This window comes from Corapipo altera, unplaced genomic scaffold (genome assembly GCF_003945725.1).
Source record: "Corapipo altera isolate COAL_440 unplaced genomic scaffold, ASM394572v1 62, whole genome shotgun sequence".
NCBI classification, from domain to species: Eukaryota; Metazoa; Chordata; class Aves; order Passeriformes; family Pipridae; genus Corapipo; species Corapipo altera.
The window spans coordinates 12144874-12162001 of record NW_020884894.1 but is presented as its reverse complement, the minus strand read 5'-3'; the positions used below and the strand labels follow the sequence as shown (position 1 = coordinate 12162001).

General features: G+C 46.7%; 1 protein-coding gene across 1 annotated transcript in view; it reads left to right on the top strand.

The window, feature by feature from the left end:
• Positions 1 to 17128, top strand: part of NECAB2 (N-terminal EF-hand calcium binding protein 2) — a 65370-nt gene that overhangs the window by 21039 nt on the left and 27203 nt on the right. Inside the window, exon 3 of the mRNA XM_027646938.1 lies at positions 10173 to 10281. Within this exon, the coding sequence (XP_027502739.1) occupies positions 10173 to 10281 (109 nt within the window). The remainder of the gene's footprint in view (positions 1 to 10172; positions 10282 to 17128) is intronic.

The following is a 17128-nucleotide window of genomic DNA, read 5'->3' as shown; positions in this document are numbered from 1 at the left end:
CCCCGCTGGTTTGTGCATTTGTGGTTCTCAAACTGCAGCAGAGGGGGTTTTGTCTTCTTTTCATACTTAGGAACTCTGTCAGCTTGGTCAGGTTTGCTGTGGGAAAGTAAGCTAAAAATTGAGAGGCTGTTGTCAATGTTCAGGGGAAGATATAAGGATTAAACTGAAACAAAACTTGAGATAGTTCAGGTCAGGGATTTTCAAAGGTTCCTTTGAAAACTTTCTTTGAGAAGAGAAGCAAGGTGACCCCATTTTCACCTGGAAAAAGAAGACCACAACAAACTTGCAGGCATTTTTCCAATGGCTTTGTCCTTCAAATACTTTTTTTTCCCTCTTAAATCTTAGATTTAGCCAAACTAAAGCAGGCTGGGCTGAACCCCAGAGCCCCTGGGTCAGTGGCTGTGATGCTGAGGACGGAAGGAACTGACTGGGAGATGCTGAGATGGGCGGGGGGGTAAGGGGGTGCTTCACAGCAGGAGCCTTGAGCTGGCACACAACTCTCCCTCTGCCTTTTGTGCCGGCTCTGATGGGGTTTTGCTGCTTCTGCAATTAGATGTGGGGAGGAGCAGAGGGAGCAGCTCTGCCTTCTGCAGTGACCTACTTGTCAAACCAGCTCCCGGGGGGGGGGTTCTCACCGTGCGGCTCCATGCTGGGGTGACTCTTGTTCTTATTTTATTCATCATTTGTTTAAATTTATATTTTGTCATTCGTACTTTATTCTCTATTCTCTACAACGTGAGACATCGCGGCAAAGACAGCAAAGTATCTTATCTTTGCCCTCCCTTAACCAAAGAGCTTGATAAGAGTTCTGGGGGTTTTATAACCTACTTTGGACACAGGCGAGCTCAAAAAAATTAAGAGAAAAGTTATTAATGCTGCAGCTTTGTTAAAAGCAGAAGTCAGTGATTAGGGTTGTGCTTGTTTAATTCACCAGAGCAGGAAAACGTATTTAGGTTTTGTTTTTTCTTTGCAATCTTTTCAGAGCAGATGTGCCTTCTCTGCAAGATTGTTCTGTTCTGTACTGCTCAGCCACTTTGCTGGAGCAAACAGATGAAAGAGTATGAAAAAGATCTGCATTGTTTGCCTTAGAGATGTTAAATGTCTCTGACAGAGCTGAGACAGCCATCCTGCCCTGGACAGATAGCTGGAGACACTGAGCAAGGGGCTTACATTTTCACTGAGAAAGTAAATGGGAAATGCAGAAGCTTATTAAGTGGGAGCTTAAAAAACAAGAGCAACTGTGATGGATTGAGTGAGGTTTGGTTTGTCTGTGCTCCCTGGGCAGCCCTGGGGAGCCAGGACAGACAGCTCCTGGAGACCTCCAGGAGCATCCTGTGGGGAGGGACCACAGGCTCACATTTATCCTGGGTCCTAAAGCAAAGATTACCCCAAAAAAGAAGTTTCAGGAGGAGATTCAGCTGTTGGCAAAGGAGTTTCTCAGAGAGAGACCATCAAACATGAGCAGTAGTTCAGTTTAGAGCCTGAAACTTTTTTCAACAGAAATTTTGAGACCATTAAGTTTCAAGAAATGAAACATTTGTGTTGCAGGAGGTCACTGTTGGTGGCTTACACCTGCATTTCACGGTTCAGGGGTTAACATGAGGAAGCAAGGAATTAATTATTCAGGTTCTGCATTTGCTATTCAAGCACCTCTTGAGTCCTGGCACAAGGAGCTGGATGTCCTGTATGCTGCAAATGATAAAGCAGTAGGAAAACTTCCGAGAATGCAAATGAGGAATCTGCTTTTTGGGTTGGTTTAATTTGCTCTCTTCATCTCTGCACAGCTTGTTAGCTGAATGGAAAGCTGTTGATGCTGCCAGTGCAATCTGGATATTGTTTCATGGGACTGCAGAAAGCGATGAGTTTGTAGCTCTCTAATCTGCACTAATTTGCTGCTAATTTGTCAACAGTCAACAGCTCCAGTGGCCTCAGCATCTGAACAGCCCCACTGCTGCTGCTGCCTGGGGCTGCTCTGAGAGTGAAAGGGCACCTTTAGCAGTGTTTTCATCCACTCTATTTCACTAAGCACAGAATGATGCTCATTTTACAAGGGGGGGGGGGGGTAATTCAGAGGGTAACTGTTGCAGTGACAGAACCCAGGTGAGTTTTCAGACTTGCCTGTGGCTGTGTCCCCACATGCCACCATCCCACAGGGACCCAGCACAGCCACTGCACCCTGGGGCTGCTTCTGGCTCTTGTACTAAATCCTTCAGCGAGGCTGAAATGCAGCTTCTGCTGGCAGAGATCAGGAAACCAAACCAGGTGTTGTAGTTTTATCCATGCAGTTTATTTAGCTGAGCAATGTGCTTCCCTGGGAAGGGCAGCAGCTGAAATGCTGCCCAGAGCTGCAGTGCAGGCTGTCCCTGGGAGAGGCTGGAGCTGTGGATGGCAGCTGTGATCCCACTTGGCAGCTCTGATCCCTGCTGGGCTGCCCCTGGAGGAGCTGGCAGAGCACAGGGCTCCATCCAGACCCGGTGTGGTGCTGCCAGCCCTGCCAAGAACGGCCCCAGCCCAGGGAGGCCCTGTCCCTGATGTACCCTGGCCACACCAGGACCAGGCTTTTGGGAGGCAACACCATGTATTTTCATAAATGTTCCTTCTCTTGCTCAAACACCTGCCCCTTTCTCTCCTGGAAGCTGAGTGCTGGATGTAATGAGCTGAAAACGCTGCAAACCCTGCCCTGCACTCTGAAATATTCATCTGCACTTGAAAAGAAGCAGGAGAGAAGGTTGGTTAATGAGGAGCAGAGGGGGATTGGGGATGTTTGGTGCCTGTTTCTGAGCTTTTCAAGGAATCTGGATTTAATAGGCTGTTGCAGAGCAAAGCAAGGGTGTACTGGAGTTGGGAGTGTTGGCTTCTGCTTCAGTTTGATTGAAACTTCCAGTAGATCATCCCAGGTTCACTTTTTTTTTTTTTTATGTTTATGCCAAAATTTAATGAGTAAGTTTGAAAACTTCAGTGCTGGCAGTCTGCCTGGAGCTGATAGTTCATGAATCTTTTGGCTGACATGTTCCCAGCTGGGACACAGTGCAAAACTCCACAGGTTGTCTTTCTTAATCTGTGTTCTGAGTTGTCCTCAGTCAGAATTGGAGACATTATTTGGCAGGGGAGGTTGGGATGATTCCCATGCCTTCCCTTCTTGCTCTTCCAGTGAAGTAACACTCAAACTTGGTGTTATGAGACCTCATCAGAGGGCTGCCTGGTTTGCTGCTCTTTTGGGAGTGCCAGGGCCCTATGCAGACTCCAGAGTGTTTTAGGAGTGTGTGAGGTTACTGTGGTGTGCTGCTGGTCTCAGTGCTCTGAGGTGTTGCCTGAACTTGGTGGGTTATACAGAACATCCACCCTGTGCTCCAGCCCCAGAGCAGCTGTGCCCTTGCTGTGCTCCAGCAACTACCTGAGAGTGTCAGCTGTGCTCTCCTGGTCTGTCCAGGTGCTGGCAGGAACTGGAGCTCCAGGGGCTGCTTTCCAGCAAAACAAAAGTTTTGGCTGCCCACCTGGAGAGGGAAATGAAGTGAATCATAGATTGCTTTGGTTGGAAGAGACCTTAAAGCTCATCTAGTTCCAGTCATCCTGCCACTAGACCAGTCTGCTTGAAGCCCCATCCAGCCTCACCCTGAACACTTCCAGGAACTGGGAGTGACCTAAAAAGCTTCAGAAGTGATATTTTGTCCTGTCCCTACAGAGGAACCCAGGTTTCCATCCTTGCTGCTGAAGGACAAGCATTGGTGTGTGTGACCTGTCCTCAGCCAGCCTGGACAGGGGGGATCTGGAACATGTTACCCATGGCAGCTTCTCTCAGGCTTTTTTTTTCAGATGTGGTGAATGTCAATTGGAGTTCAGGAAAGCCTGAGCTGCCTCAGATCCCATAATGTTCTTGTAGGAGACCTGAAAGAGAGCACACTCTCACACAGAGGTTTTTTCCATGGTTTTACATCTCTGCCCATCACCCCAAGGTTTCTGCCTCTCAGCATATCCACTGGGATGCATCTGGAGAAGCATCATGGCATGGCAGGAGTAAGAGCCTTGCAACAGCTTGAGACCATGTGTGGTGTTTGATGTGCGTGTGGGGAATTGAAAACACTCTCCCAAATAAACCCACTGCTTTGCTTTGATGTGGCAGAGCTCAGGAGCAGATTTAAATATCTCTCTGTGATTCCCAGGCCACCTCTATTGTGCACACAAAGAAACACTTAACCTTGCAGGGAATTATGTGTAGCACTGCAGTTTGCTGATGCATAGAGATTAACTATTTTTTTGCATAGGAAAACAGCAGCTATACTATTTAATATTTTTATGTAAGTATCCAAATATCAGTTTTTCTCCTCCTGTTTATTTTATTGTATTTTTCCTGGTCTGTAGTAATTCCCATGCAGAATAGTTGTTTTTAGGGCACTGAAGGAGGCAGGTTCTCCTTGTGAGAATTTTGCCTTAAATGGAAGGAGGAAGTTTTGAAGTCAGGTTTTACAGCTTTGGGATGGTTGGAGCACAGAGTGATCTCCTATTAATGACAAGCTGTGCTGTCTTTGTGTTTTATTTCTGCTTTAGATCAAAGGTTTAGAGAGGCTGTGAGTAGCTCATGGGCTTTGACTGGGGATTTGGTAGTGGGGAGCTTGCTGATGTTTTTGAAATCATAGAATCATTAAGGTTGGAAAAGCCCTATAAGATCAACTGCTACCCTGTGAGATGAACTGCACTGCCAAGCCCACCACTAAATCATGTCCCCAAATGCCACATCTACACATCTTTTAAATACCTCCAGGGAGGGTGATTCCACCACTGTCTTGGGCTGTTTCAATATTAGACCACCCTTTCAGTGAAGAAACTTCTCCTAATATCCAATATAAACCTCCCCTGGTGCAACTTGAGGCCATTTCAGGAGGGTGACTGAAGAACAGGTCAGCACAAGGCTGCCTGGGAAACAACCAGAAATTTTGGGGATCAAGTGGAAGGCATCAAAGGTTGATGGTATTTAATCCTTTTCTCTCCACAGAATCTCCTCTAAAACAGAAATCCTACTTTTGTACAGATGTGTCTACAGCATCTTATATGTTACATCTAAGAGTTCAAAAAGGAAAGGAAGGTGGGAAGTGTGGAGAGGGGAGATGCTGAAGGCATTTAATGGAGAAGGAAGGAGATGTTCAGGATGGCAGGGAGGTGTGGGACTGGGTAACCATGGAGAGAGCAAGGCAGATGTTTGGCTATGTGGAGAATCAAAGCCTTGGGGAGAGACAGTGAGGCTGTTTGGGTGAGGAGGCTGCAAGCTCTGCTCAGGGTTCTGCTGCTTTGCTGTGGTGGCTTGGGCTTGTGCAATCACAGAGCACACAGTTAGACTGGGTAAATAAAACAAAGGTGCTAAAAAGCTATGGTTATTCCAAGTTAGTAATCCATTTAATAGTACCCAATATAAAAAGAGAGTCTGAGGTCAACTAAGATGAAAAATAACTGAGAGGCAGTGGCTGCTGTGACTGGAGCTAAGCTGGGTCTGCTGATGGCTGCAACATCTTGGGAATGATCTCCTGGTAGGGAAGAGTGAAGGAACAGAGTATGTCCTCCTTCATATCATCTGTCTGCCTCAGGTTATCCATGCAGATCACTTGGTTTGTGCTGACCCTTGTGAAAACGTCTGTGCTGGGCATTAGTTAAGTTTCAAAAAAAAAAAAGTGATTTTGGGGTTATTCTGTGATTTCTTTCACTAGAAAATGACTGTAATTGTAGTAATTTCCTTCTAATGATGTGTTACATCTCATTAGCAAAGCCATTTGCAGGGGCTCCATTCCAGTGGCAATGGCAGGGTCCTGGTATGGAGCCACCCCAACGTGGGCTGTGCTGCTCCTGCACAGCTCCTGCACAGCTCCTGCACAGCTCCTGCACAGCTCCCGTGGCTCTGCAGCTTCAGCCAGGTCTGGGGGTGAATCCCCAGGTCTGGGGGTGGATCCCCAGGTGTGGGGGTGAATCCCCAGGTCTGGGGGTGAATCCCCAGGTGTGGGGGTGAATCCCCAGGTGTGGGGGTGGATCCCCAGGTGTGGAGGTGAATCCCCAGGTGTGAAGGTGGATCCCCAGGTGTGGAGGTGAATCCCCAGCCCTGCTTCCAGCTCAGTGCAGCTGCCCCCAGAGGAACCCTGTGTGACTGGAACCAAAGGGGTGGGTGGTTCTGTGCTGGCTGCTCACGCCTGAGTGAGGGGTGAGGAGCTGGGAGTGACTTTGGGAGTGGGCTGGTGCTGCAGGGGACACAGCCCTCCTCTGCCCAGGGGAAGGGCTCAGCACAGAGCACATCTGTGCACCTGGAGGGAGTTTTTCCTAATAGTCCAACCCGTATCCACCTTGGTTTAAAGGTGCTCCCACGGCTTCCAGGGGGGCTGGATGGAGGGTCCAGGGGAGAAGCCAGTCCCTGTTCCCACTGGCTCGTGTATCTGTGCCCACACACACACAAGAAAGAATGAAAAAATAGAGTTATCAATTTTATTCGCAGGCCACAATAAAATCCAATTCACTTACTCATAACTCTTGGGCACTTGTACACTAAGTGGAGGTTAAAGCATTTTAGAACTCACAGAGTAATAGGAGTAAGTAATGAAATATATTCGTAATATAGCGAGAAAATATATTCATAATATAGCCAGAAAATATATGAGCAGTCTCAGCCTCATGTAATTGAAAACAGATTTAGGAAACTTAGGCTCAGAACAGTGCCTTATTTTGTAGCTCCTTTAAGCTATTTGTATCACTGAGTGAATTTCCAGAGACTCAGCCATCAGATTTCCCATACTTTGGACGATTTATGAGCTCAGTTTGATTTTTCCCTGGGCTGTGTTAGCGAGTGAGAACAGCCTGATTGTGTGAGTTAGGAGGTGTAAAAGCCACCTCTGGACTCAGATTTTCATGATGGGAAATGGAGATATAATAACATCCCAGTTGGGGCTTTCTGATGTTCTTATGTCCTTCTCTCTTCAGTTAGTTTTAACTTTGATGACTCTTGGGCTGGTAATTTGCTTTGGCCTTTGCCTGCAACTGAATTATTTTGGAAAGCTAGAGTAAATTGAGGATTGCTTTCAGGACGAAATGATGGCAGGATAGCTGTGGCCTGATTATCTCTTTTCTCAGCCCATCAGTGCCAGTGGAGCTGATTTCTAGTTAAAGGCACTTGTCCTTGCTGCCAGCCAGGTGTTGAGCTCAAGTACTGGATTGAAAGGGGAGAGGGTAAGTCAGTGAAAGGATGTTGCCTGGCTTTTAGTATGGTCATCCAGACAAAAAAAGTCACAAATAGTTCTGTAGATCCAGATCTTAAAGATGGAAACTTTGTTTAGTGAGATTTGGTGTGGAATCTCAGTTTTTCTATTATCCTCCCTATCAAAAGGCAGGGAGCTGTGTGCATTTGGAGAATTTTGTATCTCTTGAGCCCAGGAGCCTTCAGCATAAAGATGGTTTCTGGAGGTCTTATCCATTCTCCACTGAGTGTAGATACTTGTGCTGTGAGGAAAAGCTGTGCCAGTCCTGATAAGGCTCCTGGAGCACAGTGTCCCACCAGCCCTTATCACAGCAGGCCTGGCATCACTGATGTTGGGGTCAGTCTGCTCTGCCCTGCATTTTTACCAGTTTAATTTGAGCTGGCAAATCCCAGCCCAGTCCTCTTCCTCTTATCACCCAGGTTCCCTGAAGGCCTCCTTGCCTGCTGGGCTCCAGCCACAGCAGCTCTCAGGCCACTCCACAATTACAGATATGCAGCCCAAGGATTATCTCCTGGCTTGGGGAGGCTTTTGCTTTGTGTGTTTGCAGACAAGGATTCCAGTTTGTATTAAATAGCCATCAGCTTTAGGCTGACTGGTACTTTGTGGTGATGGTTGTTGGGGGATGAGAGCCCTGAGCACTGCTTTTGTTTAAAATCAGTGCTTTTATTCAAATTCCAGCCAGGAATCAAGCAGTTCTGTGGGGTCTCCAAACAATAAAAATGAAATAAAAGTCACTGTCACTTCCACCTTCCTGTAGATCCTTTGATCATCCTGTATTGCTTTGGGCTGCTAAATGCCAGCAAAAATTCAGTGCATGTTGGTTTCCAGAGATCCAGCCTGTCGTGGTAGTTGGTAACTGCCACCCTGTTCTCTTTTGGGGCCGTGAGATGGGAGTCACAGCAATATTTTGGCACAGATTTTAAACACTGACATTTCAGGGGCTGCAACAAAAATGTGTCCTAGAGCACATTACTCCAAAGATAAAAAACCCAAAGCAAAAGAAATCAAATCAAGCAAGAGTAAAATGAAAGAGAGAAGTTTTAAGATACAAACTAGATTAAAGGAAAAAGGTTTTTTTTCCTTAAACTTTGAAACACCTTTGTGTCTTCCAGAGTTGAGAAAGCTGTAAATTTGGATCAAAGTACTCTCCTGAAAAAAAAATCCACTTCACTTTACAGTTTCTCTTTCCCAGTAAGTTGATTTATGTGACTTTTCCTGGGAATTTATTTCTGCCTGCCCTCTGTGTGAAAGGACAGTTTTGAGGTGAACAAGCACTGATTTAAGGTTTTTACAGGTAAAGTGTTCCATATATAAAGAAGTGTTTAGCCCTCATGGGATAGAAATGCTGTTACCCTTTGGATGTTGGTGCTTGAAGACGTGTATTCATTGCCAGTCAGGATCAGAAGAAAGCAGAGATGGAGATGGGGGTGTGGATGGAGCTCTTGCTCCAGACATGGTCTTTTTATCTCCTTGGGCAGGTGAATGTCACCACCCAGGTGGTGTCCAGGTGGCACTGCTGGATGCTCCAAGAAACAGGTCCTTGGTGAAGTACAGATACTTCAGTGTTCTGTAACCAGAACCAGCAAATGTGGGACCTGTTTGCTGAGCTGGGCACTGCTGTTCTGCCCCCTGCCTGCTGCAGGGAGGTCACGTTTTGGGGAAAAAATGCACAAAAACAATACAGGCAGCTGGGCCTGTCTGTAACCATTGTGGTGCTCTGGAAATGGTGCCCTCTTCACCCTGTGCTGCTGGAGACTTTGTTCTCCGGCTGTGTTCCTTCCATAATTGCCAATTAAGTAGCCATCTTAGACTCGGTTCATCACTGGTCTGAATTTGTCTGGGTCAGCAAGGGAAGCTGGGTTAGCATTGGGCAGTGCAGGGATGTTTTAGGAGCAGCAGACTTATGTACTTTGGGGAAGAAATACTGATGTGTGTGTGGTGAGGTGGCTAATTTTGTCCTCCAGCATCATTTTCTGAAAAAGAAATAACAGGGTTTACAATTGATTTGATTAAATAATAAATGATATATTTTCCTACTGCAAAGTAGGCAGCATTTCCAGCCTATGGCTCTTCTGTGGATATGAATGGAAAGACTTTAAATAATATGTGACCTGGGGTAGTTATTCTCTCCCGGGCACTGCTGCACACCAGAGCACGGTGCCAGCAGATTGAACAAGAAATCAGAGGTAAATTAAGGTTTCCTTAAAGTTTCTTTTGTCTCTCTCCTGTTGCTTTACTGCTGAACTTTCCAGGAGCTTTCTCCAGGCTTTCTCACATCCATCTGTGTGCCTGTCCATAGAGCACAGATCTGTTAGATTTATCAGTTTTTTCGGTTTTATCCAATTTTATCAGATTTATCCAGATTTATCAGTTAAGTGTAAGCCTTTGTCACCTTATCAGTCAAAGTTGCAAAGAAGTCCTTATTATAGCCCCTTCATGGGTTTCTGTCCAGAGTGGGGAGACAGACAGTGAGAAGATGCAGGTGGATGGAGATGGCAGAAGACACTGTGGGGTCTGTTTTCATTCCAGCCCAGGGCCTTGTCCTATCTATGAGATGTCCCTTAATGAGTGTCCTGCAGCGTTTGAACACAGGGGAGAAAAGATGCTCCATAATTTCTTAAAAGTAAGGCAGTGTCAGGGCGCAGCTTGTCAGATTTTCCTCTTTAGGTTTGAGTCATGCTTTGGGTTAACAGCCCAATTAGTTGCCAGTGGCCAGTGCATCCATACCCAGGAGCATCTTTGTGTAGCCCTGGGTCTGCCAGAGCTGGGCAGACCTTCAGGTCCCACTCTGAGCCCAGTGAGCTCTGAACTGGTTGTGAGCCAGTTCTGCAGGGGCACTTGGAGATAATTTTGGTCTGAATCTTTAAATCTGAATGTAACTCTTGATTTTCAGTCCTGCCCCTCTCTTTGCTGGTTCCCTCATGTTGGCTGTGTTGCTGTTTGCAGACGATGGGAAGCTCTCACTGGAGGAGTTCCAGGCCTTTTTTTCTGATGGGACACTCAACGAAGAAGAACTTGAGAAGCTCTTTCACACCATTGACTCAGACAACACTAAGTAAGTCCCTCATGCTGATGCTCTCCCATCTCCCAGTGTCTCTGGACCGTGGGGTGGGTGTACAGCAGCACTGCCCCTCCAGGGAGCTGAGCTCTGCACAGGCTGCAGGGCTGCAACCTGCTTTGCAAAACTTTGCAAACTCTCCATTTCTGCTTGGTTTGTGTCTCATTGTGGCAACCTCCATGACTCCTTTTGTCTTTGTGGTTTGCTTTTTAGGCCATTTTCTTTAGTGCAACCTGATCCTTAACAGCATCTGAAATTATGCTTAGTTTTACCCACGGGGGCATTTAAATGTCTCTTGAACTTTTTCACTTTATCTAAAAGCTTTGCTGGGCTATAAAAGGCAATGGTGTGAATCTCTCTAAGCATAGTCCTATCCAGCTAATTTATTATTTGTGGTCTTGTCTCTGTATCTCCTGCACTTGGACCCTGCCTGCTTCACCTCCTGTTCAAACTGTGCCCTGGGAAGCTGTGATCACTTTAGCACTTAGTAGAAGTGATTCTCTCTTCGAGGCAGGGTCAGCCCAAGCCCTGCAGCCCCTGCTGTGGGTGCTTTGTCTCTGCTCTGCTCCCACAGCCCGGGGTGGCTGCTCTGCACACACAGACCCTGGGCAGGGCAGGAGGGGCTGGACCAGGAGCAGCTCTGCCCTGTCAGCATCACAGCCACAGCAGCAGCAGGGAGAAGGGGGCAGAGGAGGCTCTAGGGGTGCTTTGGTGTGACATGGCACCAGAGCTGAAGCCAAGGGTGGCACCTCCCTGCCCTCACTGAGAGTCAGGAGTTTGGGGGCCGTGCCGAGCTATCAAACCCCACTGACAGACTGAGCTGGGGTTGGCAGCTGAGGTTCCCTCCCCTCTACCTGCCTTTGCCTTTGCCTTTGGTGGGGTCTGAGGTGTTTTTGAGCCCTGTGAAAGTGCTTTGCAGAGAGCAGCATAGCATCTTGCTGTTCTTGGCTGGAAGGAAAAGAAATGAACTGAACCTCCTTCCAAGTTAAATCCTTGCATGAATTGGCACTTGCTTATTGATTTGGAAAGCATAGACACCTACAGCAAATTCATCAGGTTGGGAAGGAAAATATTCCTTGTTTTTTATCTGCAAGAGCTCTCTCATTCTCCAGAAAACCTACTTCAGAGCAGGGCTTCCTTCTGAAAAAGTGTTTTTCACTGTGAAACGAGTGGTTTGCTTGACTGCAGCCTTGCCTCCAGTGCAGTCCTTCAGGTCATGTGTGTGCTCTTCACCCTGCTCTGCCTCCTGTTCCTGCACAGTGAATGGGGGGTCTGTGGGAGCTGGGCAGGAGGGGAGCTGTCTCCAGCATGCCCAGGGGCTGGGGTGGCAGTTCTGAGTGCTGCTGCCACTGAGTAGAGGAGTGGAGAGCAGCTTTGGTTTTTCCATTTTACAGGGGAACATAGGAACAATGATAACTTTATCTTTCCCAAAGGCTGTTGGAATTACAGTTATTTGCTATTTGATAGAAGTTTGTTTAGTTTTAAGGCTGGTTTTTGGTATTCCATTTTGTCTCTCTGTTTTTCTCATAGTGGCCATCACGTTTGTTTAGTGTGCAAACCAAAGTTTGCTATTGAGATTACATTACAGCTAGAGTAGAAAATGATGAAAATTATGTTCCTGCTTATTATTAGTAATTGCTGTTACCAGCCAATTACAAAATGTTGATTCAATTTCCTGGAGTATTTTTAGAAGCAGCAAACTGCCTTGCTGGAGTGGATAAAATGAATATCTGTACCAGTTTTGTGGCTTGGATTAGCTGGGGAGAGAGTGGAAAAAAGCTGGGCAGTGGAGTGGGAAGATGAGGTGGGTCAGGGGTGGAGGAGCAGTTGTGCTGCTGTGGAGCTGTGACTGGAGCAGTCTGTCCTTCTGTCCTGAGCAATTCAGGCCCCAGGGAAACAACCAGTTGGCAGCAAGGTGCAGTTGAGAGGATGCTGAACTGAAAAAAACATTCCAAAATAACCCAGGAACATTAATGAGTTCCTTCCTTTCTCCTTGACTGCCTGGGAAGTGTCTGTGGGAGGTTAATGGTGTGGTGATCATGAGTTCCAAACATACACCCTGGGTTTTTTACCAGGTATCTTCGTGCAGGAGCTGTGCTGTGAGTCCCATCATTACCAGTTGTTTCATCTGGCAATAGGAGCATGCTAAATGTGTCATGTGTTTCTCTTGGGTGTTTTGGCAAAATGATATTCACAAACCTGCTGTTCCTTACAAACAATGACCAAGTAGCATTTTTCTCTCCGTTGCTCACACCCTCTCCCCTTCTTCCCTCCTCCCAGCTGAAGCAGGAGGCAAAACCAAGATGTTGCTGGGTGATTTTTCACCGTTGGTTTTAGCTGTTGTTTCAGGAGGTTTCAACAGTGCTTTATGGGGAACTACCTGAAGATTATTGGGGAGGTAATGATATGTTACTGTTAACAGTAACACTACTGGAATTGCACAAATAATGTGCAATATCTGTGCATAAGGATGTATGGCCACACATAATTAAATATATAAATTTGGTTTAGTGTCAGAATAAATATATACATTTGGTTTAGTGTCAGGGCTTTAAAACATTAGATTAATGCTTACCTGGGAAATCCTGTTATATTTGCAGAGTTATCTACAACTCGTCTTATTTTTCCTAACAAGATGTATCAATTTTAAAAGGAAGAAGTCATGGCAAATATAAAGTCAAACAAGTTTTATGTTCATGAATGAAGAGGTGAAGCTCTTTAAGATGTTACCATGACACTGGACAAAGCTTGCTTTGTCTGACCCACAGCTCCCACCCTCTGCCAGCTCCCTGGGCTGGCACTCACACTCTGCATGCCCTGGGAAGGAAGAAGCACCTCCCAGCCCCTGGGAAAGCAGGGAGAGGTCGGATGTGATGGTTGACTGAACAAATGTAGTCCTTGCAGGGGATTTTGAAAATCCCTTTTCTGTCTCGTACATTTTTCAGAGCTGCAGAGCACAGCCCTGTGGGGAGGGATCTGCTCACTGGAGCAGGGCTGCTGCCAGGAGCTGCACAGCTCCATTCAGGGGGAGCCAAGGCCGTGGCACCAGCATTCTGCTGCTCTGCCTTTGTTATCTCTCCTCAGGCTCACGGCTCTTTCCTTTAATGGCTCTATTCTCCCCTGTCCCCTCTCTAAATGAGCTCTTCTCTCCGGTGGCAAACACCAGCAAAGGCTGGAACGTGCATGGAGGACGATTAACAGAAGTGGAATCTCTTCTCAGAAGCCTTCACAGTTTCCCCAGACTGTCACTGTTGCCAGAGGATTGTGCCAATGGAGAACTGAAGCTGCTCAGGTTCTCCAGCCTGTTCTGCACTTGGCAGTGCCACCTCCCATCCTTTGAGTCACTGCCTGGGGTGGGGGCTGGTCCAGAGGGCTGATGACAGGGGATGGAGGGAAAGATTGGTCACCTGCCTTTGGGATGCTGAACAACATCCTTTTGGGAACATGAATCCACCTTCCTCCCCTGCACCCTCAGCTGCTCAGATACCACAGGGAGCTGTATCATAAATCACTAATTTGGGATCACTTTAGGGAGATGTAGTGGGATATGGTCAGGGCAGCTACCAACCTGTTCAGCTCCAGAGCTGGGGGGACAGGGTTGTGCAGGGCCACCCCAGGAGCAGGTAATGATGCTGATGAGCTTCTCTGCTTGCACTAATTAGTCCCACTGTGAAGCAGAGCAGGTCAGCCCCGACAGTACTGTGCTGCTGCCAGCAGCACCTTCAGCTCCAGCATGCTGAGACCTGCAAAGCCAGTGAACTTTGTGCTGGGAGCTTTGTGCTGCCCCTGCTTTTGCCAACATCATCTGGGCACTTGCTGGCCCAGAAGCTCTCAAAACGGGTCTGATACCTTCCATCTATGAATTTTGATTCTCTGTGACTTTAAATGCATTGATAACCAGAGAATAAAGTTGATTTACACAAACACTCTGTGCCCATGGCTATGAAGCTGAATGCTCTACAACACTTAACAGCAGCCAAAGAGTGGGAGGAGATGCTGGCAAGGTGCTGCTGGTGTAGTTGGGGTCCACACTGATGCTGTTCCCTGTGAGAGGAGCCAAAATGCCTTGGTAGCAGCCTTGCAGCTCTCTGCTTTGGTGGTACTCTGAGCTCTGAAAACTCCTGGTTTGGTGTTGCATAAAAGCAATGTGACATTTTGACAGGGTCAGAGGCAAAGGTAAAGGAGCTCGAACTCTGTTCCTGAATATTAAGCAAGGAACAGCTGAGTGCAGCTAAAGCTACACCCCCTGCTTCCACCTGGGCAGAAATGGAGCTTCACATCAGCACAGGTGAGGATGAGGTTCTCCACACCCTCCTTCCAGCACACAGTCCTGCTCCAGGCCTGAACACCTCCAGTACCTTTGGTGATGCAGCCTGCTGTCCTGCTGCTGGGAAAGGTCCATTGTTACTGCTTTACCACATCCTTTGAGATGCTTTGCCTTCCCACAGCCCACATCAGGTGTGGTGTCCTTTGGTGTGAGAAGATTCCATCTGACAGGGTCCACTGTGGCCAGAAAGACTTCTGGAGCCATGCTCTGCTGCCCATTCTTTTCTCCAGGTTTCTGCAGCCCAGTCCTCTCCAGGTTGAACAGAAAGTGCTTTCACTTCTTGGGCAAGGAACAATGATGATTATGATGGAGTATTTTTTTCCTGTTTTTCTCTCCCCCTCCCTAATCTTGGCTATTTGCATTGCAAACCTGATTCAGTGGAGTGCCAGATTTGTCTGGGAGCTGAATCCTGCACTGTGGAGATGGCTGTGCCCATTGAAACCAACCTCATTTCTGAATATCAAATGTTCTCAATTAGCTCTCTGGGAAACAAACTACGGGTTGTTTAATCAGCTGAGATTTTGATTAACTGATTCAAGAGACAGTTCTTGTCTCTTCTGAAAGGGACAAAATGATTGCACAAAAATTACATGTCTGGCTCTAATTTCTGGCTCTCAAGAGCATGGGCATTTGGTGGATTTTGTTTATATGGAAGATGTTTTTTAGTCCTAGCTTATTCTTCTCTGTACCAAAATGTCACTTAAACTGTACTGTGCTCTACTTTTCATTTAAGTGAAGAAATACTTGGTTCCAATGCTGGTGCTGTGCTGATAGAGCTACAAAACCTCTCAGCCTCACCAAAGAAAAGGGGCTTAGAAAACAAATCACTCGCTGGGAAGGTCATTGGGAGAAACACAAAGCTGAAAAACTGCACAGAATCTTGTTTGAACTAACATTTGAGAACATTTTTCTGTTTCTAATCCTATTTCCCAGGTGTTTTCTCGGGCAGGCTCTCTGCAGGATCCCTGGGGAGAGCTGTTTAATCTGACAGCCAGACAGATTGGGCTGGGAGCAGCAGGCTGGGGTTTGCTGCAGAGGGCGAGGACCAGGGAGGATTTATCTGTGCAAATGGAGGGAAGAAGGATCACAGCAGAGAGTTTTCTGCCTGGGACTGCAGCTCAGCACCTTCTTTTGACACTGCGGGGCCATTCTGTATTAGTAGTTTTCCAGGGAATGGAAAGATACCAAAATCTTGCATTAAAACTGTAAATATGACTAAGATATTTGATTCTAATCAGCCACTTGTGTTTGAGTCATGTAGGCATTCAAAGAGACTGGAGACTTTGCTTTCAAATCCAGTCTTAGAAATTTATCCCTGTGTTTTATTCTCAGTAAACCTGCACAGGGCACCAGGACCAAACAGTAGAGGTGTCCAGCTGCTGCTTGGGAGGCAGAGCAAGCTCTCTGCCTTGGAACTGGATTTAACAGGAGATTTTTTAATATCATTTTCCAATGGTGGGAGAAGAGAATGCAAGAGAAACAAAGATATTGAGGAAAATACAGCAACAGAGTCCAGGGATTTCGTGCTTCACTGTTCTTTTACTAGTTCCCTGCCAGTTGTGTTACATATCCAAACATACACATTTGTTGCTCTGATTTATTCCTCTCCTACATATAACCTTGGTGTTAAACAAGATACCTGCAAAATCTAAAAGAAGGAGAAGGCTGATTTAATTTTACTTCATGCTCTCAATATCTTGCCATTTGCTTCTGGCAATTAGCAAACCATTCAGCTGAGCTCCAAGCAATTACTTTACCGCTGTCTCTTTTGCAGTTCAATATTACAGAGACTACAAACAGAAATCAGATTAGCCCAGGCTTCCATGTCAAGTAGAAACAGGCAAAATGTAAAATATTCACTCATCAAAAAAGGCCATTTCTGGCTGTTTCGTACTGTTGACAGTTTGTGCATAAAAACCTGAGAGACCATCTGCTTCCCAAAAAATGTTTTAATGATTTGCTTTGAAAATTGAGCAAAAAGAAATAACGAGGGGTTAAAAAACATGCATAAATGACTTCTTTTGATGGATACCAGAGGGCCAAGAAGTGGAGGGAAGTGTGTGAAAAAGCAGCTGAAGTATAGTTTTGCTGCAAGGAAGAGTTATTGTGTCATTACCCACCTTCTGTGAAAGTGAAGAATCAGAGCATCCCTTGGCTTTCCTGCCCAAGGGAGGAGCAGGACCCCAGCAGCACTGTGGGGCAAGGGCCTCAGTCCTTGATGGAAGTGGCTCTTCCCTGGGTCACTCAGCCCTGCAGGCTCCAGCACGGACACACTCTGAAATCCAGGCAGTGATTTCCAGTCCCTGTTGTGCATACTTAAATCTTGTCCACCTTTATAACTTGTTTATCACTGCACTCACATGCCTGTCGTGTTCTTGTCCCTGTTGTGGTGGGCACTGACAAGCAGCACAGCTTTGGGAGTGCCCCCAGGTTCCCTGCAGGGGTATTTGGTGCCCCTGTGTTCCCTGCAGGGGTATTTGGTGCCCCCGGGTTCCCTCCAGGGGTATTTGGTGCCCC